Raw genomic sequence first — 23,737 nt, forward strand, 5'->3', positions numbered from 1 at the left:
TCACGTGAAAGAAGAAAACCACACGTTTTAGCATACAATCTTACTATTCTGCTCATTTGGCCTGACCTCTTCTACTGAGGGTGCAAAGTATTTCAGTGTCTTTTCTCCAGCAAGACCAGAGCTCTGTGTTGGGCTGGAGAAGAACTGTCACAAAAACCCTTCCAGCCTCATTTGGAGATTCCACATTTTTACATCACTTTCTTTTCCATGAGGGCCATGACTCCAGAGATTAGAAGCGCACAATACGCTAACGTGACATTTTTGTAACTCGGCACAAAGTCCCAAAGCATCATTCTACCCACTTCAACTTCCCTCTCTGCAATAGTGCTAAAAAGCACTTTGTTTCCTATTTACAGCCCAAGAGAAAAATACAGTGACAGCAAGATGCTAGGGTATGAGTGGGAAGGTGAAAATGTATACAGACTGCCTTGTGTCTGAAATAATCGGTACGGGGCACGTCTCTGTGTTCCTTGACCTTGTAATAAATTAGCTAAGTTGAGAATTATATTTAAAACCAATGTATACGTTTAAATACATCAGGTAAAAAATTTGCATAGCTGCCTACTGCTGTCAGTGTTCCTTCAAATGATTCCTTCCTATCTTTTCCTCTAGAGACATTTAAAATGAATGATAATTTCATCGCATATATTAGCAACTGCCTGTCCTCTCTGATATTTTCAGTCTGGAAGGAGAAAAGGAGTGGCACAAATAAGAGCTGTAAGAAGAAGGAAAAAAAATCAACACTTCTGATTCTCTCTTCAACTCAGCTGGATCGTGTCTTTCTTACACGGCTCCCCTTGAGAAATAACACCCTGAACCTGCACCATCGTACTCAGATTCTTAGGAACAAAGGCAACGTGGCACCAGATTATACCAGAAGCTTCCTTTTTGATAGAAGCCAAGTTGGGTGTTTCAGAGGGAAATGTAAACCACCCCAGACAGTAAGCTCTGGAATAGCGTATACATAAAATAACTGTTTCAATAATCATTTCCCTTAGTTTTCTTTGATTGTTTTCTGATTCACTGACAAAAACAGAACGTACAACTCTGCTTTTAAGACACATCATGATTTGCATTCATCCTCGTATTTCAAAACAATTCAAACCAAGATACCTCACTGGTGCTGCCCATTACTAAAACTGAAATTCTCACGCTTCCAGGAAACCAAAGACACAGGTTTGACAACTGTATTCACATTAAAACAGGACTTCAGTAAGACAAGCACACTGATAAACATCAACACATCAACTAAACTGGGCTCTGCCTTGGCTCTGCATTGTCCTTCCAAGCACGTAACTTTCTTTCCTCTCCCATGGCTTCTGTCACAGTACAATGCTTTATATCAGCAAAATATTCTTTCTGTCTCTTGCTCTAATTAGGACCACTGATTTGACAGTACTCTGACTGCTGAGCTAACTGCAGCAGGCAGGGTTTGGTGGTGCACCTGAAATAACAGCTGAGACAAAAGGAAAATTAATTTCTTTTAAGAACTTGTACGTCTTTCGAACTTGAGCCACTATGACATGAATTGAAGCTGTCAGCACTGTGTCAGGATGTTTAAGGGTGTGCAGGAACGCAGAAGGGAGGTAGGCACTAGGTCAAAGTGAAACAGACAGGGGACTTAAACACTTCCTGGACTTGGTGGAGAAAGGCTTTCCAGATGCATCCAGGATGCTCACTCAACCCCTCCATAGGTGCAGGCACTACCTGAGAAGTGACAGAGAGCTTAAGGAGGAAACAGCATTTCCAGTTTTCTTGTTAATGACTCCACATGCAAGGATGATATAAGTTCAAGACATCAGAGTTTGATCCTATCACCCCTCAACCATCAGAAAGTCCAAGTTTAACTGAAAAAACTTACTCATTATAGTAGGTTCCTTTTTATCAGTTACTGTTCCAACAAAAGTAGTATCACACCCACACATCTTTGCTCCTGAGACCTGAATAACTTGTGTTATATTGGACAGCTGGGATGGGATCAGCCCTGCTTTTCTAACAGCTCGACCACACAGCAGCACTAGCTGCTCACCCTGTGTTCACTGACCTGTGAACTTCAGTCTTGTATTGCCATAGGGACCTTTCTATCCCTGCCCTTTTAGTCACCATTCTTCTTCCCATTAATAGATCACAGAGCTGTATCCAACACAAACACTATTGTCCATCTCCAACTTCTGTTAACTTCTGATCCCATTTTATACCATCCTCTCTGGGTCAGAAGAAAAAGTCATCCCAGGACAAAGATGCTGCTGCTGTATATGGCAGAACATAAAAAGAGCAAAAGCTGTCCAAAGAAAGTCCAACAAAGGAGGCTTCTCCAAACACTCAATCCCAAACAAGGTGGCTCAAGGGTGAAGAAGCGGCCTTCCTTTCAGATAGTTTTCTTCAGAAGCGATGGAATACAATCACAGAATGGTTTGGGTTGGAAGGGACTTTCAAGATCACCCAGTTCCAACCCAACCCATTGGGCTGGGTGCTCCTCACCAGCTCAGGTTGCCCAAGGCCCCATGCACGGCCTTAAGCACCTCCAGCTCTCTAAGCAGTCTGTTCCTCACAACCCTCTGAGGAAAAAATTTCTCCTTAATATCTTCCCTGCCATCTTCCCTGTGCAGACCACAGCCATCAATAAACATGCCCATTGCCTTGAAAAACAGTAGCAAATATTTACAAATATAAGTACCCGCAAGTGAGAAAACCTTTCCATTTGTCCTTCTGCTCTAATTAGGAGTTGATCATATTTGTGTACAGGTCCAAATATGGATTCAGATAACAGATGCATTGAAAAAGAATTGTCATAATCTCCAGTTCATAAACTATATTACGTTATTTTAAAGCTAAATCTATACACCGGAGTTTATGAAGAGTTTAAAAATCTCAAGGGAAGATATTAGTGTATTGTTTATAGTGCACTTGCTCAGGAAAATCTAGGCATGGCTATTTCCCCCCTAATAAAACATTAGTGTAGCTCTACTGGGTTGCAATTAACCTTTTAGTCAAGGTCTGTCTGATCTCAAAAGGAACAGAAATAATCAAGGCTTTTAAAACAGTGTTTCAGGAAAACATCCAATACCTCAGACTACAGTGAAAACACCTGGGTTAACAATGATATTCTGAGTCAAAAAACAAAGGGTAATGACAGCAATGCTCATACGGGTCCCTGCCTGAAGGAGTGTTACAACTCCAGACTATGGAAAGGTCATTCTTCACCCCTTGCTATGTAGCATGAAACAGTTAACACACAGAGTGTTTAAATCACATGTACCTATGACTTATACACAAAAGCCAAGAGCTAGCACTGCTCATTTAGGCAATTTGGATGTCAATTGATAACACGGATCATCCTTGTGCATCAGAACTTAGCATCTACAAATCTCTATTATTAACAGGCATTCAGACAGTAAGGTCATTGCAATGGCTGGCTATCTGCTCTTTACTGCAGGTAAAATATGGCTGGAAGAGTTCACTCTCTCATCAAAAAACTTAGTCATCCTGCTGTTGCTTTGTTCGAGATAGAGAGATAAATGGGATTCCTGAATAAATAGAATAACAGTCAAACAAAGCTCAATCACTCCCATGATGCAGTAAAACTATTCATGAGCTGAAGAACCACACCATCTATGCAAATGTAATTCAAAATATTAGGATACATTTTCCTACTTGAAATTCTGTGCATTCCACTGTCTGACAGCGTACTGCACTCTTGGGATAATTTTTATACCTGACCTCTTATCTTGCTCAATTCTGCATTCCCAGTTAGTATCCACCCACTAAAACTACCGGGGTGCTCAAAAATAGATGAGGAGTCACCAGGTAGTCTTCAGCATACCACTTTTACATCCTGAGCTTCAGTCTCCTCTCCATAAAATACAGATAATGCTAATGATCTACTTTGTAAGCCATTTTGAGACCAACTGATTAAAGTAGTAAGATCTACATATTGCTTCGTTACATTTGGTACACAGTGTATTCGTAAAATTAATTTTGACATAGCTGCAAATTCACAGCGCACAATTACTTAAATTTAATGTTTCTGCAACTAATCTAAACTTTATTCACATGCACATAGGACCGCCAAGGACTTATCTCCTGTAACTATATTAAAAAAAAACACACAATTTTAGGAGGAAAACAGGAAGCCTGAATACTGTAAATATCAGCCAACTGTCATTTAGTTTATCAGAGAGCAAAATGGTCAATGAAAAGACTATACTGGCCAAAAGATTAGGCTCAAGAGAATGCCAGCGATGGGAAATGAAAAGGCAATATACAACAAAACATACAAGGATGGGAAGGGAGAACAATTAAATACATGCATAAGAAATGATGGCTTTTGAAGTGGTCATAGAAAGCTCAAAACATATGGGGGAAAAAATCCTTTTCTGGATGTATTTACTTCAATAATTACAATGTTTTTAAAGAATTTCCAGACTATGATAAAAAGGCTTTCTTTACCCATATGCAGAAAGGGCAAAGAAGACGACCAATTAAATACACAATGTCTAGTTTGATCTCAGTACCATACAAAATGACAAAAAAGCTGATCTGACTTTCAAAACATTTGTTAAAGGCAAAAAGAAAAAGAATACTAGGAATAGATGTCAATGTGGAACAGTGTACAATGCCCAGCAATGTTGATTTCATCATTTATTTGCTAAGAGTATAAATTTGCTTGCAGAGAGACTGTCAAATGCCTTGCCCAAACTGAAGGCCAAATGCACCAACCAAATGGAGCCACAGAACGAGGATGATTCTCCCAGATCCTCCTGTATAACAATCATTGGTGACTTGACACTGTGTGACACTCCTGACAAAATATTAGCGACATGCAGTTCAGTAAATCTGAGATTAAATGGATGAAGAACTTGGTACCCTGCCAGATATTAAAGGAGGAGTCACAGAAAGCAGTAAAAAGTCATTATTGAGAGCCTTTCTTCTATAAGGTCTATGGCTTGAAAGTCATGATAAAAAACACTGATTAAATGCCAGACTACAGAAACATAAGAGGAATGTTCAAGAGGGTGATGTGCTAGATAACTTGGACTGGACCAATACAGCGTGTTTTAAATTGACACTAGGTATGTAGGTGAAAGAGACGCAAACTCTATTTACAGCAGTGAAAGGGAAAACTTCCCTAGCAAGAGTAGTTCTGTAAAGGATCCAGAGGTCTTAGTAGATGAGCAGTTCCATATGTGGTCAGCTCTGGCAAAAAGTTACCTACTCATGTGAAATACAGCAGACAGAGCTAAACTTGGAGAGGATGAGCAATAGAAAACATTGAACTCACCTAGCTGCAATATATAATCAGCTGCAGAAATGTATTCGGGACCCAGTGAACTTAAATCCATGCTACCAGCTTCAACCCAACTGCTGCTAATGAGCTGGATTAAAAGCAGCTGAAACACTGATATCTGCCATCACCAGGCCTCCAAATTCAGGCTAGACAGAGCTTTAAAGAGTTCAGCACATTTATCTAACAGAGGCTGAGGGGTGGTTTGATTACATCTGCAAGTGCCTTAATGGCACTTACTTTTTTTTTTTTTAGTACAGTGGAAAAAGTGTTTAAGAAGATGGCACTGCAAGAAGCTAAGCCAGGTTAATTTAAATAAAGCACTTTCTATAAAGCCATTAGTGTTACAAAAAAAAATTGGGAAAAATATGAAACGATGCAGAGGATTCTGTTCAGAGTTTCAAATCAGTACTGCACTTCGAAAAAGATGGTTTAGTTCATGGGTTAAGCAAAGGAGTAGCTTAGAGAAATGTAACAGCCATTGCTAAACAGATTAGAATCTTAAAAACCTGAACTCTACTGTATTTATAGTTAATATTCTATAGAGGGCTTATGAGTGTTCAATTTTCAACATAAAACGTGTATCCAAATACAAAGAGTTACTTCTATAAATATCAACTTCCATTTTAATTCAATCTCTCACAGGGCTACATTTGATTTCAATGGAGTGTTTTTTTTCTTTTCATTGCATATTATATTTCTAGAAATGTACAGACATTTAATATGCTTCCTGGGCTGTTAACAGAGCACACACAGACCTCAAAATACAGTATCAGATTCAGAAACGTACTTTAGTTCTGTGAAGGAAATTAAATAGCACTGGATATGGAAATCCTCCATTCTTCATCGCAGTGGCAGAACAAGAAATGGGGCCAGTTTGCCACTAACACATCACCAAAGACACTAATGGGGACATCTGTACTACAGGAACAGGAATGAAAGCATCTCAGAAGGTCTTCCAACTTTCTAGTAAGTTGTGTATTTCCAAAATAGATGGTTTCAAACACCGAGAATCTGTATATTAGCACAATTCCTATGAGTTGTCTATACTCTTCCATCACAAGTCCACCTAGTGTCCAGCCAAATGACCACTTCTATGTCATCCTGCACAAAATCCCTTCTTGTGGGCCAGATGGTCTGAAGAGAGAACAGAGAGATAGAGGTAACCTCCTTGGAGCCTAAAGACACTTAGGGGTACAACTCTGCAGATAAGAGCAATGGGAAACAGCAGCAGAACAAACTGCTGTTGGTACAATAAAGCACCCAAACCCCTGTAATTACAGCCATGGGAAAGTACAATAAACACACGGAAAGGATATCCAAATTGTGACCTGTTAAATTACTGTTATGGATTACTGTCAAGGTGATATATTCAACAAGGTACACTGCGCTTCAGCTAAAGGTAGAAACCTCATTTTCATGCTCTAATCCCTCCACCCACTTCTTCTATTATCACTAGGATTGATACCCCCTCAAGGAAAAATTTCCCATGTGCAACTAGTTATATATGCTTAATAACTGGCACTTATTAAAGATAAAAAAGGATCAGAATTATAGGCTTAGCAAGGATTAGCAAGCATAAGTGCGTATTTCTGCAACCAGCACACTTTTTATAGCCCTGTCACACTCCGAGATACAGTTGTATCATTATATGGAGTTATATAACCATAAAGAGTTATATCACTAGAAGCAGTACAGCATTGTCCCAGACAGCCTTGATTATCAAAGTCTGGCAGTACCATGTGAAAAAAAACCCTTTAGGATACTGCTGTGCCATCTCTAGATACCCATCTGTTAAGGGCACACAGTCCAGAGCTGTAGGAGCCTCATTAGCACATCGTTGCACCCTAATCAAACAGTTCCATCTCCATCAGTATTCATAGGAACTTCCCAACCAATTGCAGCTACAGAAAAGCTTGATACTTCCCTCAAAAGAGACTCAAAACAACTAGTGAGAATCCCAGGCAAGCAAGCTTTTAAGTTTACCTGGAGGCCATGTTTTTCTTTCACTAGTGATAACAAAAGAGAAAAAAAAAACTTATTATGTAACTAGGTGGCATTTCACCATAACCCTAAAAAAAAAAAAATACCAGTCTTCACCCTTCCTTAAACTTTCAGTTTAATATAATCTACTGCATTCTTGGCTTCAAACTGTGTTAAAACTTTAATTGGATCCATTTGCCCTCCTAACAGTTAGGGCCTAGAAAAATTGATTTATTTGTTTTTTTTTTCTGACAAATAAACATAAGATTATTACCACTGTGTGCTTTTGGAAGGGCTGAATGTTTTCAAGATGCTTTTAAAAGGCCATTGGGTAAAGACAGAATACAAGCACAGCAAGCTGATAAAAGCATCCAACTGTGATCCTACAATGGTACAAACATAAAAGAGGAGATTCTTTGGGTTTTATGCTCTGGAAGAAAATACCTTCATATGCTTGTAATGGCCTTCCCACCTCTGCTTTTTAAGGCATTCAGTCCAGACACCTGGTGAGCTGGTTCTCCACCACCACAGATATGACCCATTGTGACCTACTGCCTGGTACTGAATCCAGATAAGATAAATGTTCACATTACCAAAGAGGTACAAGGAAAGAAAAAGCAGACAAAACACAGCACGGCTCTTTCACTGGCAAATAAGGCATTGTCCTGGTGACCACCACCAATTCCTGCCCTACCACAAGTCCTCACACCTCTCCTTCCACTGCTACTGATCACAACTCACACAGCCACCAACTCACAAGCTGGGGTGCTACAAACCATCAAACAAGTCAACAGATGGCTCTTGGCCCTTCTCGCTGCACCTGCACAACTGCTGGTGGCATCTTCATCCCAGAGTAAACACATCCTGATGTCTCCTCCTGTTATTACTGCCTTAACTGCTTCTACATGAGATGCTGGTTTTGCAGACTTTGAATCACTGAACCATAGAATATCCCAAGTTGAATGGAAACCTCAAGGATCACTGAGTCCAACTCGTGGTTCCACACAGGACCACCCAAAACCTAAACCCTATGTCTGACATCAGCATCCAAGCACTCCCTGAACTCTGGCAGCTCAGGGCTGTGCCCACTGCCCTGGGCAGCCTGCTCCACTCTCACCACCCTCTGGGACCTTTCCCTGGCCCCCAGCTGCCCCTACCCTGACACAGCTCCATGCCATTCCCTCAGGCCCCGTTGCTGTCACAGAGAGCAAAGCTCAAAGCTGTCCCTCTTAGGAGCTGCAGGCTGCCATAAGGCATCCCTTCAGCCTACTAACTTAGGCTTTAACAGTCAGACTCTTTCCAGTTATGAGGATACAACAGTACTTTTTGGTCACTGTAAATACTGCTTGTTAAACATCAGCTAACACACTGCTTGGGTGTTTCAGACTTGCCTGCACTTTCTTTAACTCTTTAGTGTTGTATGCATGTTCTTAGAGGGGTTGGGGGAGAATCAGGAGGAATCCAAGGCTCTTAACAGCTCTGTATCAGTGGGTTTAGCAGAATAACAAACTGCTCTGTGTTTTATAACAGTACTCCGCGTGATGGGTCAGGAAAATAAGTCAGTCACATCCTTACCGTTGTGCTCACTGTATGCTCAGAAAATGAGGTTTCTGAACTCTGACAATATATTTTACCAGTTGTGCTTTCAGTTCAATAAGATTCAGCAGCTTTCCGGACAGTAACAAATTCACAGCCTGCTGGGTGACCTGGAACATTTTTCCCCTTTTGCTCCCTCCTGCAAGCAAAGCCCCCTCCCTTCTGCTCCTGCTCCTCCTCCTTTTTTTCCTGACAGCAGGAGCACAGCCGAATGTAAGCACACAGGTAAGCAGACACACACCATCTGTCACAGTGCCCCAGTCCTTTCCAACTCCCCTCCCTCCCACAGGACCATTCCATGTGATGTCAATGAGTTTTTTTGGTGCTGAGCCTTTCAGCAATTGTGGTTTTGAGCTTATGTTGGGCAAAAATCCCACCTCTGCTTTGCAAGGTGCTCTGCAGTAAGATCAATATTTTGGCTTGATGTCCTGTTTTCACAAACAGGATGAGCTCCCCAACAGCACTGAACAAATCTGCTTCCTCATTATGGAGGTACCACTGCTGGTTCTCCAGAACAGCAGCTGCCCAAGAAAGGAGAGCATCAGACACCAACTGTTCTGCAGCTGCAAGTGGGGTCAGCAAGCACAACCATTTATTGACACGCAAACATCCTGCAGCAGAGCTACACTCATTACAATGACTTAAATACCAAATCCTTGTACCACCTAGGAATGTGATACACCAAAGCTTCACAACAAAGCAACATACCTTCAAACAGTGCAGAATGCACCGGTATGGGGAGATTATTGCATAATGGCATCAATATTTTATTTCTGTTGAATTTTTTATCTCAAATTTACTGCTCCCATAAGTAATAGGCAGTAACTCATCTGCACCATAGTTACTTATGTATTATGTATTGCATGATCCTGGCAGAATTTCCAAAGGAAAATCTTTTTTTTCCTTTTCTTTTCAAATAGCCCCTCCAATGACAAATCCCAGCACTTAGCAGCACTATTCTATTAAAATGCTTCTTACAAAAGTTGAAAAATTTCTCCCCTAAATTGTAATGTATACGTTTACCAATCTCATAATTCAAAACGAAAGTGGCCTGACAGCTTCTAAGCACATTGTAATGTTATCTGCAAGGACAATGAATTATGCATAGCTCATAGCACTACCTCTGACAAAACAAGGCTGTGATCCCAGTGCAGTGGGATCCTGCTGATCCACCCAGTTGAAATGCAGACTGTACTGCAACAGTGCTGCTTTTCCAGCAGTGAAATGTTGTTAATATTTGAATATGATTTTTTTTATATATTGTCAATATAAGAGAAGCTCTGATTTATGCAAAACATAGAAGAAAATAGGCAAAAGGAGAAGAAAAAAAAGTCACAGAATCATAGAATCACTCAGGTTGGAAAAGACCTTAATGATCATCAAGTCCAACCATGACCTAACCAGGTCAACGGTTTGCAGTCATGGAGTTTGTTGGACGTATTGATCAGTGTTAATCAATGCTGTAATCAAAGTACCCCAAGGAAATTCTTGGGGTAATTCAAGGAAATTACAGATCCAACTGTATGCCTTAAAGACAGATGTATCTGCACTGTTTGTTGTTTGTTGCTTCTTTCTTCCTTTCTTTCTTCCTTCCTTCCTTTCTTTCTTTCTAAGTATAACTTCTCTAGAAGTAAGAGCTCTTTAAACATGCAGTCAAACCTCTCTGGCTGCTGCTGACAATATCTGCAACATTCATAGTTAATACCTGACATTGTAATTAATGGTTCCCCTCACTGGAGAACAGCACTAGACTCATTTCTTATTTTGCAGCTATTGCTCTCTCCCATAGGAACACATATTGTTTCTATAATAGATGCCAGGTGGATTCTTCTTTTCCTCGGCCACAAGACAGGGAGAGGATGAGCTCAGCATCCCCAGAACATCTCTCCCTCCCCAGAGAACAAACCTCCCAGGCTGAGAACCCAAAGCAACATTTGCAGGATGACAAGTGAATTGCAGAAGCAGTAAAGCTCATGCTGGCTAAGAAGGTTCTCCAATAGCTGGATCTTATAGATACACAGATAATACTCTGTAGGCAAAAAAAAAGTCTCATTTTTAGTCTTAGAACAAAGAGAGGCTTTTCAAGTCTGCCTTTCTCAATCTACATTTCAGTTATCCAAGCACATGTAACTGTTAGCTATGTATCATCAGAAAGTAGTTTAAATCCCATTTGCATTCAAATGACAGTTTTATCCTAAAGGCAGCATCTTACAGGGCACATGGCTCTCCGTGAGAAATCAAGCCTTCTACAAGCACAAAGAGAAAAAGAAAGGAATTCATTACCAGAAGACAACTTCCTAGAGAAAATGGGATAAGGATTCCACATCAAGAACGCTCCTCCTTATGGAAGAACACATTATATTATCCAGGGCAATATACATGAGACACCAGCCATGCATCTTACAATCACAGCACAGTATGTTGCCGGATTCTCTGCACTGTTTCCCCACCAGTTTTCTCCGTGCAACACGGGTCATCAGGTGATGAGAGCACTGCATACCTCAGCAACCACCACCAGCAAGAACTAACAAAAACAAGCAGAACATCCACTGTCATACAGACATCACTGCTGGTCAGCATGAAGATACCCAGAAGGGCTGTTTCTCTGCATCTCGGCTCCAAGAACAAGAAAGGGAGGTAAGGCCAACACTTGAAAGCAAAGAAGCTGACGTTATTTTTGATAAATAGAAAACAGTAGTTCTGCAGAAGGTCTCTCAAAGCAACATAATATTACAATGACTACAAACCATGCCATTTTTAGCAAATACTAGCCATGGTGAAGAAACACATATTGCAAAGTGAAAAGGTTTGCAGCTCTGGAGAAACATTGTTAGGGAATATTTCACTCACAATGATTTATTATTCGATTCTAATCGATCACTTATGAAAATGGCATCTGAACTCTGACAGATCACAAAACAAAAAGATATGGATCACAGCCATGAGACATGACTAAGTCTGAACATGTACTTAAGTAATCACAAAAAAAAAGGAAATAGCGTATTTCATACTTACCTTTTGTTGAATCATCTTCTATTGGCTGCTTGAACAAAGTGATATCCTTAAAAGTGCACAGGAACAAAACCACTTTTTCATGCTCATTTCTTATGGGAGCAATTTGCATGTAGAACCAAACTGGAGTTCCTGGAGCAGAGAAAAAGTTGTCATTGGACCGTGATGTAGCACAGTCTTCCCCCAACCTGTGCATGGGATACTTTATGCATCATATAAAACACACATAGTAATACCTAGATGCAATCCTAAACTACATGTATCAAATATTTCATTTTACCTTCTCTGAGGAAAACAACATACCCTCATTCTTATATTTAAATGGGGTAATGCTACCAATCTAACTAGTCCATAACAAGAGACAGAACTTGCTCTTGGTCTTCCCCACCATGTCTCTCTGCAGGGTAGCCAGTTAAGAAACAAAAGACTGAGGATATCCCTGAACGTTTCTTCACACAACACGGAACTACTGAAATCAAAATTGATGGAGTACATTGCCAACTGCTTCAAATATCACAGAACTGTTAAAGTTGGAAAAGACCAATAAGATCACTCAGTTCAATCACAACCAATGCCCACCACCATGCCCACTAACCACGACCCTCAGTGCCACGTGTCCACATTTATTTATTTATTTATACACCACCAGGGGTGATAACTCTGTGCCAATACCTCACCACTCTTCCTGAGAATAATTTTTTTCTTTATATCCAGCCTGAATGGCTAATATCCAACTTGATGCTACACTTTTATTTGAGTGAACCCAAATCAATTCAGACATCTCTACGTCCTAACTAGATGTTTATGGTCCCATCCTTCACTTCCGCATTGCGGCAGGCTCCCCAAGTACATGCAGATCTTCTTTGCAATGGGCAAAACCCTAAAAGACTTCAAAACATTTGTTGAGAAATACCCTGTTCATCTGCAAGGATGTGACTGTCAGAGCTGCATGCCAGCAGACAAAACTCCAAGCCCACATTTTCCCAGCCTTATGACACCTCCATTCACTGCCCAACAAACGCCTTCAGAGTCAGCTCACTATCTTCTGGATTTAATGTGCTTTCAGCCAGGTGATATAATGGCTTTTTTTCTCCTAAGCTGTCTGAATGCCAACCTGAGTGCTGGCACACTGAAACAAGCTGCTCACTCCCTGGCATCCCAGGGCACTGCTGGCCCCTCTGAATCTCCTCTAATATACCATATCCATCTGGGAGCTGTGCCAGGGAATGAGTGACAAACATGCAGAGGTCAACAAAAAGCCATTCAGAACAGGACTACTGTAGGGAAAGTCAAAATCCACATGGGTTCATGGTAAAAACTCAGCACTGCTCTATTGGGATTAAAGCAATAGCTCAATGACAGCAAACTGGAGAGGTAAGGGAGACGGGAGAGTGCTTTTGGTGGTAATTCCAAAGCCATTATGCTGATTACTTGACTCTTTCTATTCCCAGTTGCTAACCCAAGATAAAATGCTCTTTTCATATATTCTAAGAAAGAGTACTGCAGCTCTCTGGAGTGATGCTGTGCTTCCATTTCTACCTGCCAACTCAACAGCACCCTTTGAAAAGCTCCAAAAGTAGGCAAAATAACCTGCACAACAGCACAGCTAAAAATCAAAGACAGAGGCAAGGTAGGTAGTGCTGTACAAACTGCAATCTGGGCAGGATTTAAAAGTAGGCAAGGTGGCTTCCTGAGTATTACACGTACGCATGTACATGCCTACACAGGTGCTGTGAATAGCTAGGTGGGTAGAGCTGAGAGCTATATAAGAAGGAATGCAGTAAAACAGAAGAAATCTGCAGCAAACTTGAAGATCTGCACCTGAGAACTGCTAACTGGGTTAAAATAATAAGGGTGCATGTGAAGGCAGCAGCCCTATGGATGCTCTTGAAGATCATCACTGTGCTGAAGGACAGGAGGATAGGAAAAGCAATTTCTCAATTTCAAGATCTCCCTTTGCTGAAAACGTAAAGGAATGAGTAAGAAAGTCTGTGGTACAAAATATAAAATATATAGCACTCCTGGAGCTACAGTCTTACATAATCACAGGATCATTAAGGTTGGAAAAGACTGCTACGATCATCCAATCCAACCACACACCACCCTCTCTGTGCCCATGTCCCTCAGTGCCACATCTCCACAGTTCTTGAACACCCTCAGGGACAGTGACTGCACCAGCCCCTGGGCAGCTGTGCCACTGCATCACCAGGTGGAGAAGTGCACAGTGAGCACTGCAAGCTCCGCACAGGAGAGAAGCAGTATGAGGTCTCTGCAGATGATAAACACAAGCCTTTCTACAGAGTAACTCTAAATTTTCGGAAGCATACTCATACCAACAGATACTCTTATTTATTTCCTGCCTGCTCCAATATTCAGCCTGGAAGAGAAGCATGCTGTTTCTTTAAGACCTTTCTTTCACAAAGCTTGGTATATGATGAATGGAAGCAAACCCAATGCAAGCCTGTTGCTGAACTGGAGCCAAAAGGTGAACCTATCTACCAGTGATAGCAGGAGGCTGAAGTTCTGGGCTTTGGGTGATGGAGAAGAAGCTGGCAACATATTATGGCTGGGAACTTTCTCAAGACCGAGAAGAAAAATGAGTGCTTTTCCATGAAGTAATTCTGTAATACTGCATATCTTACAAAAAGTACAGCCTTAGAGATTTGGGCAAAGGTGAATATTTCATTAAGGCAACTGCAGCTTATTAAATCCCCGAAACACCATCAAGATCAAGCAGGCAATCCACAACTGAAAGCAAAAAATAACTGGGTAGTTAAAGAACAATGACCAAGAGAAGACTTCCTACTTTTTATATTATAATGTAATGAAAAGGAACTTGGTTTAGAACTGGCTCATGCCAAGAAGGAGCTGCCATCCCAATTAAACAGAGAAGCCAGGGTTGAGGAAAGGCTGAAATCTTCTTCTACAGTCACCTGGACACCAGGCTTGGTGGTGCTGGGCATCATCACCTGCAAAGAACTTAACAGGGGTCAGTCCCACTAAATAATGTGAGAGGCTGCTCAAGTGACTTGTTTAGGAACCGGGCAGGTAGAGAGAAAATCTAAGGAATATGTCCATATGCCAAGGAACTGAAAAGAGGTCACTTGGAGTCATCACAGGCACTTACAGGAGCAGCCAGACTTCAGAGCCACTTCTGCTTCTCTTTCCAATTACCTTTTACTAAGATGCTGCAAAGATTTGCAGAATTGCAGAAATCTGAAGATGCTTCCTATCGTTTCAGTGCACATACAGGAAGATTTAGTTTAAAAGAGAAAGGTAGGAATTAGGCACAGGAGTATGTTTTGAGAAGCTGAGGTATCCTGCATGCTCTCTTCAATGTTCCTAAGGGCTTATGTGAGTTAGCAGTGAAAAGGGCAATCAGGCATAGCCAGCTTCTTCCCCAGGGCTCACCACTGCTTTCCACAACCTCACAGCTCAGAGGCATCTCTACCACTGGGAGCAACCACTAGCAAAATCAGGGAATGGCTTCTCACTTTGAACACTTGGGGATGTTTCCTGAGAGAAAAATTCATTCAGAATTTCTTCTCAACTAACCCAGTCAGATTCCCTTTTGGAATGCAATCTTCAAAATTAAATGCATTTTGGAAACAAGGATTCAGATCTGAGATACCAGGAAACACCTGCTAGTCGTAGCAATCTGAACACTTGTGTTACTTTAAAAAAGAGCTTCCTCAGCAGTGATGATCAAAATACCCATTTCTTCTCTGCATCTTGTCCCCGAATTTATCTATACATCACAAATGACTATTTTAGTCTGTTATGTAGTTATGCATTTCCTTATATAATATACATACAAACCCACTACATATATTAAATATATTATAGCACGTTATCATAGAATCATTTGAGTTGGAAGGGACCCTTAAAGGCCATCTGGTCCAACCCCCTGTAGTGAACAGGGACACCCACAGCTCCATCAGGTGAGCTCCATCCAGCCTGACCTTGGGTGTCTGCAGGGATGGGGCATCCACCTCTGGGCAACCTGTGCCAGCACCTCACCACCCTTATTGTAAAATAAACTTGTTCCTTATATCCAGACCTGTTGCAGTTCATAGCTTGAAACCATTTCCCATTGCCCTATCACAACAGCGATATACACAGTGCATCATAAATATATTATATCACAGTATAAATATACATTTAAAACCAGTACATATTATCGCTCCCAACACAATAGGGAAATATATACATACTGTTTTTCTTGTAGAGGAGAATTTCAAAGCAGTTTGACTCATAGTTGTCGAAAGTCTGTCTGACTTTTTCAATGGTCTTCTTGTCTGTCAGTTCACCATACATAAAACTGAAAAAGAAAAAAAAAAACATTTTTCTCTTCTTGCTAGACAAGCAAAACAATAAGTTGTCGCCTCAGACTGCAGAGCCACTGGGGATGCTATTCACTGTCATTTACCATAGTTTAACTATCATTTACTTTCATTTAAATAGTGTCGCAAGGCTGTTATGAAACCTACAATAGTAAGCAACCATCACTGCCTTTCTTTCTGTAAAGTAGATGTATTTGCTGTCATCCAGTGTTTCATTAAGTGCTTTTCTGAGCATATCTTTAAGGGCATACTGTTAGAAAAAGAGCTGATAGCCTATAAAACCATTATAGCCACAGCTTGAGGCCATGAGAATATTGCTGTGAAATTTTGAGATTACTGAGTAAAACCTTTAAACCATCCCAAAATTCATTCAGACCTCGAAAAGGATGCTGAAGGAAGACAAGGACCTGCAACAGGTAACAGCTGTTGGCTGAAACAATACCGATGGCTGCAGATCTAATCTTACCAATATGCATCTGGAACAACAAGATGTTCAGAATCCTTTATCTAAATACCAGTTACAAACCGAGGTAGGAATTACCCAGTAAGAACTAATTACTGCAATTGTCTGAGAATTCACTCAGAAAGCAAGTGTATGAGTTGTCCCACTGTAGTTATACATGCATTACTTCTAAAGATAACCACACAGACTCCCATTTTTTCTTACAATATACCACATTTCTTTAATATTTCACCAAAAATACGGAAAAACACTGAAATATTTTTGAAGACTCATCTCTCTCCAGGTAAAGATTAGAAAACCCTAATTTTAGCCCTGCTATTTCTTGACCACCTCATCTTTGCTCTCTTTTCCGGGTCAGACTTTCAGCTGGTGCAAGCAAACCCACCCCCAATGACCTTACTTGTGAAAGCCTTTATGAGAAAACAGCCAGGCTTTTCTTGTCACCTCCGCTGGATTAAAAATAGGTGAAGACTGCTCTGTGCAAATTCCCAATTATAGAACTGAAGGAAAATGGAGCATGGCATCAAAGCTTTCAGACACTTGGATGAATACAATTCTCATTGATCAGACAGCCCCCCCCCTCCACCTTCTTTGTTCACAAACGTTTTGAGCTCCAGCTGAAACCTACAGCATACAGTCCTGAGAATACGAAAGGGAAAAAGAAAGGCTATCGGTGCCGCTGTGGTTTAAATCCAGCTTCCCTTGTATCGATCAACAGACCTTCAGAGGTTCAATAAACATTTATTTTACGCCTACTGTTCTGAAAGAAACACTAAAACAGCACAGTGATTAGTGCCCTGGCAAACATTAAGATACTCAATGAATGCTGGACAGTGAATCTTTCCTCTACACAATTGACCCAGGGAGGTGATAAGGCTGCTCCCACAATATGGTGTTGTCAGCTTTGGGTCAGCGCAGTGATGGAGATGTCTCTGTGGTGACAGATGTCAGGACAGAACTCCACTGGGGAGGAGGCTTTGTTAAGTAACCACATGTCACTAACTTGCATAGTCTTCTTCAGGGGATGCAAAACACAGCTTGCTGCTCGCTTTCAAATGGCCTGCCTTTCCCTCCACAGCTCAGCCAGTTGAGGGATAGATGCTTGGAAGGTTAGATGCTTGCCAGCTTGGATGCTTGGAAGAAATTCTTTACTCAGAGAGCAGTGAGGCCCTGGCACTGCTGTTCAGAGAGCTGTGGGCACCCCATCTCTGAAGGCATTCAAAGCTAGGTTGAACGGGGCCTTATATAGTTAGTGGCAGCCCTGTCCACAGCAGGGGGGGTGGGAATTAGATGATTGTTAAGGTCTCTTCCAACTAAACCCATTCTATAAATTAAAAATTTAATCAACTTTATGTTTTAACATCAGCCTATTATTGTCGTAAATCTGTAAAATTCAAATCTTGCATTATTTTCCACATATAAAGAGGCATTTAAAAGGCTTGAAGAAGGAAATAACTATTTTTCAGAAGCCAGTTTTTACTAGCAGGCACCAAAAGGGCCTCCAAGCCAATCACTGTGCAAGTTATATAAGATCTGTGCTTATCATAGGTTTAATTTAATCTGTCCTATTTTGTATACATGGAGGGACTCCTACTTCTTCAGTCAATCACTCTGTCTTTTTCTGCCTCATATTCTTGTTATTTACTGCTTGTCAAGTTCCTTCAGTGCAAACTGTACAAGACATAAATATAAAAGCCAGTCTGCTACTGGGGATCTTACTACCTACAAAACAGACTTATGAAAGAGAAACAAAACTTACTGAGACACTCAGAGAAAGGAACAATCTTAGATGATTTCCCCATCTCTGCAACAAACCATTTGCCATTTCAGATGCCTTTCCTCCTGCCTCCCTCTGAAAGCATCTCTACATGCAAAAAAAAAGCTACATCTAAAGCTTTGCATCGTGCTTCCATGTCCTTTGTTAGAATCCAGGAAAGCATCAGTGGAGCAGCTCCATGTATGCAGTGCATGCCAAGGTGGTGTTTGAGGCTGTTTGAGAGGAATTCACCAGATGAGAGGGCAGATGAAACATGGAAGGCATATGAACCCACTTCTGTTTATCCAGAAGTGTTTTATGAAAAGATATCAATTACAAACAACCAAGGTCTACTCAAGAGGAATAGCAAATACTGTTCTATGAATCAATAGCCCCATAACTCTGAGTTCATGAGAAGGTCCCGTTCCCAAGGAGAATTAGGGCAGGCCCCTGCGTCTCACTGGTGAGCTCAGAAAAGTTTTTGTGCACGGCTTTGGCACAGCAGAGTCTTCTCATACAGGTAGGTCAGTTAATAGAGGCAACATCCCAGTATCAAATTTAATTTGTCTCAAGTCTGGCACTCTGTACTCACCACGCAATACCCCTTTTCTTTGAGCAAGGTGGGAATTTTGCCATTAGCTCCATGCAAGCCAGGACTCTCAGACATTTTATCTCACTTGCAGTGGCAGTAAATCAAAACAAGGGAGAACAGAGATGTTGAGCAGAGCTGCGCAAGCGTTTCAGTGGAAATGCAACCTGTAAACAACTGCAGCAAGCAGACCCAATTTATTCCCACTGTACAGCTGCAAGGCAACACACAAGTGGGTCTCAGAGCAAGTTCCTCATTAAAAACAAAAGCAGCATCCAGCCATTCCCATGCTGATGTGAGGCACAAGGTGCAAGGGAGGGTAAGGTGAACAAAGCCTGGGACAAAAGCCAAGTGCAAAATGGCAGGGCAGATCTACTAAGCAGCCACCCAAGGGTGCCTGCTCTTCTGAAGGCTTGCCAGGAAGACTGAACTTAACTGACAAGAAACAACTTCAAATACGGATATTATTTGTGGCGTTTAATAGGGTTTTAATGGCCTAGAGCTGTTTATTCTTTCAATGTACTCATCACAGTATAAACTGTCATGTCTATGGGCAACTGGGCATGAAACAAGTGGTTCTCCTACACGCTGGTTAATCTAGCAGCACACCTCCAGACAAGGGTTTTTGCACAGTTAATTGAATGTCAGAGGTGCTGCAATTGCGGATGCCCTCCCATTTCCTTCTGAGCTGGCAGTTCCTTTTCATTTGGCACCACAACACTTCACAAGCACACAAGTTTTTCCAGCTAAGATTCTCACAGGCTTTAGTATTCACTTACAACATAGATTTTGTTCCAGATATTTTTGCAATTTTTGGTGTACTGTGCCCCCCAGAAAGAACACACACACTGACCCAATCATGAAACATTCAGGAAGCGTGATATGCACCTTGCCTTTTATACAATGCTCATGGAACTAAGAGACTGGCACCTCTACTGAGGTATTTCAGTATGATTTTCCTGCCAACGCACATATTGTTGCTAATTAAAAAGATGAGAGAAGTGTAAGAATCAGAGGGATTACCAGCTGGCTATGGGACTACCTGGCTGCCTGACCTGGATCAAAAATCATCACAAATGCAATGCCACGTGTCCATTCCAGTATCAATCAACACCAAGCATCACAACAAGTGAGCAGCCCCAGTGTATGGTATGGCATGTGATATAAACAGACATAAACGTAGTCCAGAATGCTGCTGGACTACTCAGGAAAAAAGAATGGGTGAAAAATGATGTGAAGGTGCTATACTTTATAGGCAAGGGCAAGTAAATGAAAAATTGCAGGGTCTTTTTTTTCCTGTATCACACTTATGATAAGTAGATAACAATTTGTATCAAGGTCTAGATTGACATTGATTTTTATCCGCTTATTTTTCTTTTGTTGGATTTTTGGCATTAACAAGCTCTAGAAACAGATCCTTTCAAATCCTGTACTAAAAGTGTAGCATCACAAGGCTCTTATCCCATAACATTTGCCTTAGAACAGGAAAGCAAATATTCTGTATGAATTATTTCTTATGCATAATGCAACAATCTCGGTCCAACACAGCAAATCAGAACTGAGAATCTGACTTGCAAAGTAAGATAAATAATAGCTCTTCGTACCTAAAACCTACAGTGGCATTCTACGAAGTAATTCTAAGAAGGCACTACTGGCCTCAAGAACATTTTCCATTTCAGACAGCCAGGCAGCTCTTCATTAGAGAGCAGCCTTAAAGAAATTTTCTGCACCAGTGTGTGCTGCTGGTCAGACCATGCTCAGTGCCTCTCCAGCTCAGCTTTCCTCTGCAATGACCAGGATGCCTCCTCCAGAGCAGGAAATATCACACTGTAAATATAACTCCATCAGCTAAGGCTCAGACACAAAAGAGGTGTCAGCCACGCTTTCAGAGTAGAGAAGTCTCTCCAAAATCCAGAGATGGATATGTAGAATTAAGATAAATTATATATATATATATATATATATATATATACATATATATACACACTTTGCTACCAGATCCATTTTCCACAATCATTTCTCCTTGCATCTGCATCCATATAATTCACTTGAATATGGCCAAAACAGGATGCTTACCAAATAGAGTCCATCACATTCATAGAGGGCACTCTGATGAATTAAAACTTTTGGTCTCCTCAGAGGCAAAGGAGAATTATTAACAGAGGTATTGCTAAATCTATTCCCAGCATTTTCCTAAAATCCCATTTTGCCTGTGTAATGACTTCAACATGCTGAGACTGAAGCACTGACTCATGGAAAAAACAGACCCAGCTTAAGAGAGAAAAGCAAGTGTAAGCATATTTGGGATAGCTGTGATAACACGGTTTCTTTCAGCCCCATCATGTAACCAACTTGGTTGCTGCCACGTGAATGAGTATTTCGTGTCAGCAGCATGTGCCCATCTCTCCTCCACTGCCCATCAGAGGACACCTGGCTGCATGGAGCAACCTGTGATCCCCAAGGCTTTTCCTTTATCCATGCAGACAAGAGCAATAACCAAACATCAGCATTTCACCCCAGCAGATATGCAGCCCACTATTCCCAGGCCCTAGAGCTGGTCATCCCCCTGAACCATCAAGGGAAAACCCACACAGACTGGTATCTCAGTCATTCCTTTCTGCCTCCACCACTCCTGGTTACTTTCCTCACCCACCCACACATGCATTAGAGTTTTAGTCTTTTCCTACAGCACTTCCTTTTAAAGGATGCAGCAGAGCAGGCACAGATGCACATCCAACCATAAATTACAGCCATCCACTCCTGAAAGACCACCAACAAAGAGGAAAAAAATATATATAAAAGCCATACAATGCTCAGAGTAAATACATCATCAGCCTAATCACCCTCTTGGGAATAAAGATGCCATTTGCACATCACTGTGCCCCCTCAGTGTGTGCATAACAACAGGAACCAATATAAACAACAGAGTAGCATTCTGCAGGCCTTCCAGAATGAGAATTTACAAAAATCTACTAGAAGAGCCTTTGAAAGAGGTCACTTGAATATCTCACTTTCCTCACCTGATCATGAGAACACATTCATACTGATATTAATGAGGACAGATTTCATATGAGTGAAGAATGATATCCAAACCCTGAAAATATTTACCCCAGCTTCAGGAACGCCTCTAGTTGATCCTCATTCACTGCTAAAATTTGTCAAACGTTTTTCTATTGAATAGTCTTTACTGCTGCAATGCTCACCGCATTTAAACAATCACCAGAGGATAACAGGAATTCCAAAACCAAGCAGATTTCTCTTCACTTCAATAATGGCTTGAGTGAAACACATTACATTTGTAGATGCTCTAAATAATAATAATAATAACAGAACACAACACTCCTATAAATCCTTTTCCAAAACCTTATTTTTCTTCCTAGATTGTAACTGTAAAAGTGCATCAGGTAGCAGTGAACAACCTACCTGCAAGTGCTACTTTTCTGCATGACGTCAGCGCGATGATATCCAGAGAGTTTACAAAAACCGTCATTACTATAAACTACAGGCCAGTCCACAATCTGGGCATTTCCCAACAAAAAACTGGATTCTAAAAGAAGAAAGAGAAGAAAAAGAAAGGGCTGTTGTCAGTGGCAAAGCACATGTACATCCTCCGTGTTACATAGCAGATGCAGAGTTATTCAAAGTGGAAACCTCCATCGGGAATTTCAGAGAGGACTGAAATCAAAGTGGGCATCAGAAAGCAAACTGCGACGAAGGAGGATGGCGTTTAGTAAAACAAACAGCTTCAGTAATACGATTTTCACTTTATACATATATATATATCTTGAAATTTACCTCTAATTAACTTGACACTTGATATCATTGAACCGTATGTGCTTCAAGACCAACGGTGACACTGTTGCCTAAGACAAGTAAACTCCTCCTTCAATAAGCATTGAAATAACACAAAATACATCAAATTCCAGTCACATTCTACACCAAAACACAAAAGAAGTGGGCTTGGTTCATCCTAGTAGCATGCACCAATTGCTGTCAATATACAAATATGAGCAAGGAGTATTTTTAGGAGGCTGAACTCAGGTTTAAATACTGCTTCAATCATCTGTTTTTTCAGTCATTGCCTACAGTTTTATACGCACGGACTGGCACCAACACATTACGAGTTAGTCCTAAAATAGTCGTATTCACTAGTTTGGAGATATTCTTCCATCTCTGCTTTTAGTATTTCCTTCCTTAGAAATGCTTTTCCAATCTTGATTAAACACATTGTGGGATTTTATCTTCATCAACATCATAACGTTGTTTCAAAAACAACATTCTCACTTAGTAGTGATTCTCAAGCTGCAGTCTGTGATGATCTTCAAAGCTCTGCTTATTTTCAGTTGTAATTTTCAGTTGCATTGTATTGGCTGCTATGGAACTAACTGTTAACACCAGCCCATTCATTTATGCTAAGAAGCATTACAACGTACCTATTAAAATCCCTTCTGTATGGTAAGGATAGCAGAGGTTCCTTTCAGCAGTATTCCAGGGGGGAAAAAAATTAAAGGGAATTCTTACAAATTCTTCTTTTAATAGCCAAGAATGGTTATGCCAATTACTTTTACAGACATACACTCAGGTGCACACATTAATTTTCACATAAATATGACACCAGGTTTCTGTGAGCTACACGCTCCCTTCCCAGCATCTGTGACTGCAGTACGTTATTCAAGCCTTATTCTTTTGAACAAGGAAAAACATATTAAAA

General features: G+C 40.9%; 1 protein-coding gene across 1 annotated transcript in view; it reads right to left on the minus strand.

Annotated features, from left to right (window-relative positions):
• KCNH5 (potassium voltage-gated channel subfamily H member 5) overlaps nt 1-23,737 on the minus strand; it is a 140,584-nt gene that overhangs the window by 106,590 nt on the left and 10,257 nt on the right. Inside the window, exons 2-4 of the mRNA XM_072337190.1 lie at nt 22,450-22,573; nt 16,090-16,196; nt 11,879-12,007 (exon numbers count right to left, since the gene is read on the minus strand). Of these exons, the coding sequence (XP_072193291.1) occupies nt 11,879-12,007; nt 16,090-16,196; nt 22,450-22,573 (360 nt within the window). The remainder of the gene's footprint in view (nt 1-11,878; nt 12,008-16,089; nt 16,197-22,449; nt 22,574-23,737) is intronic.

Source organism: Excalfactoria chinensis, chromosome 5, assembly GCF_039878825.1.
Source record: "Excalfactoria chinensis isolate bCotChi1 chromosome 5, bCotChi1.hap2, whole genome shotgun sequence".
Taxonomy (NCBI): Eukaryota; Metazoa; Chordata; class Aves; order Galliformes; family Phasianidae; genus Excalfactoria; species Excalfactoria chinensis.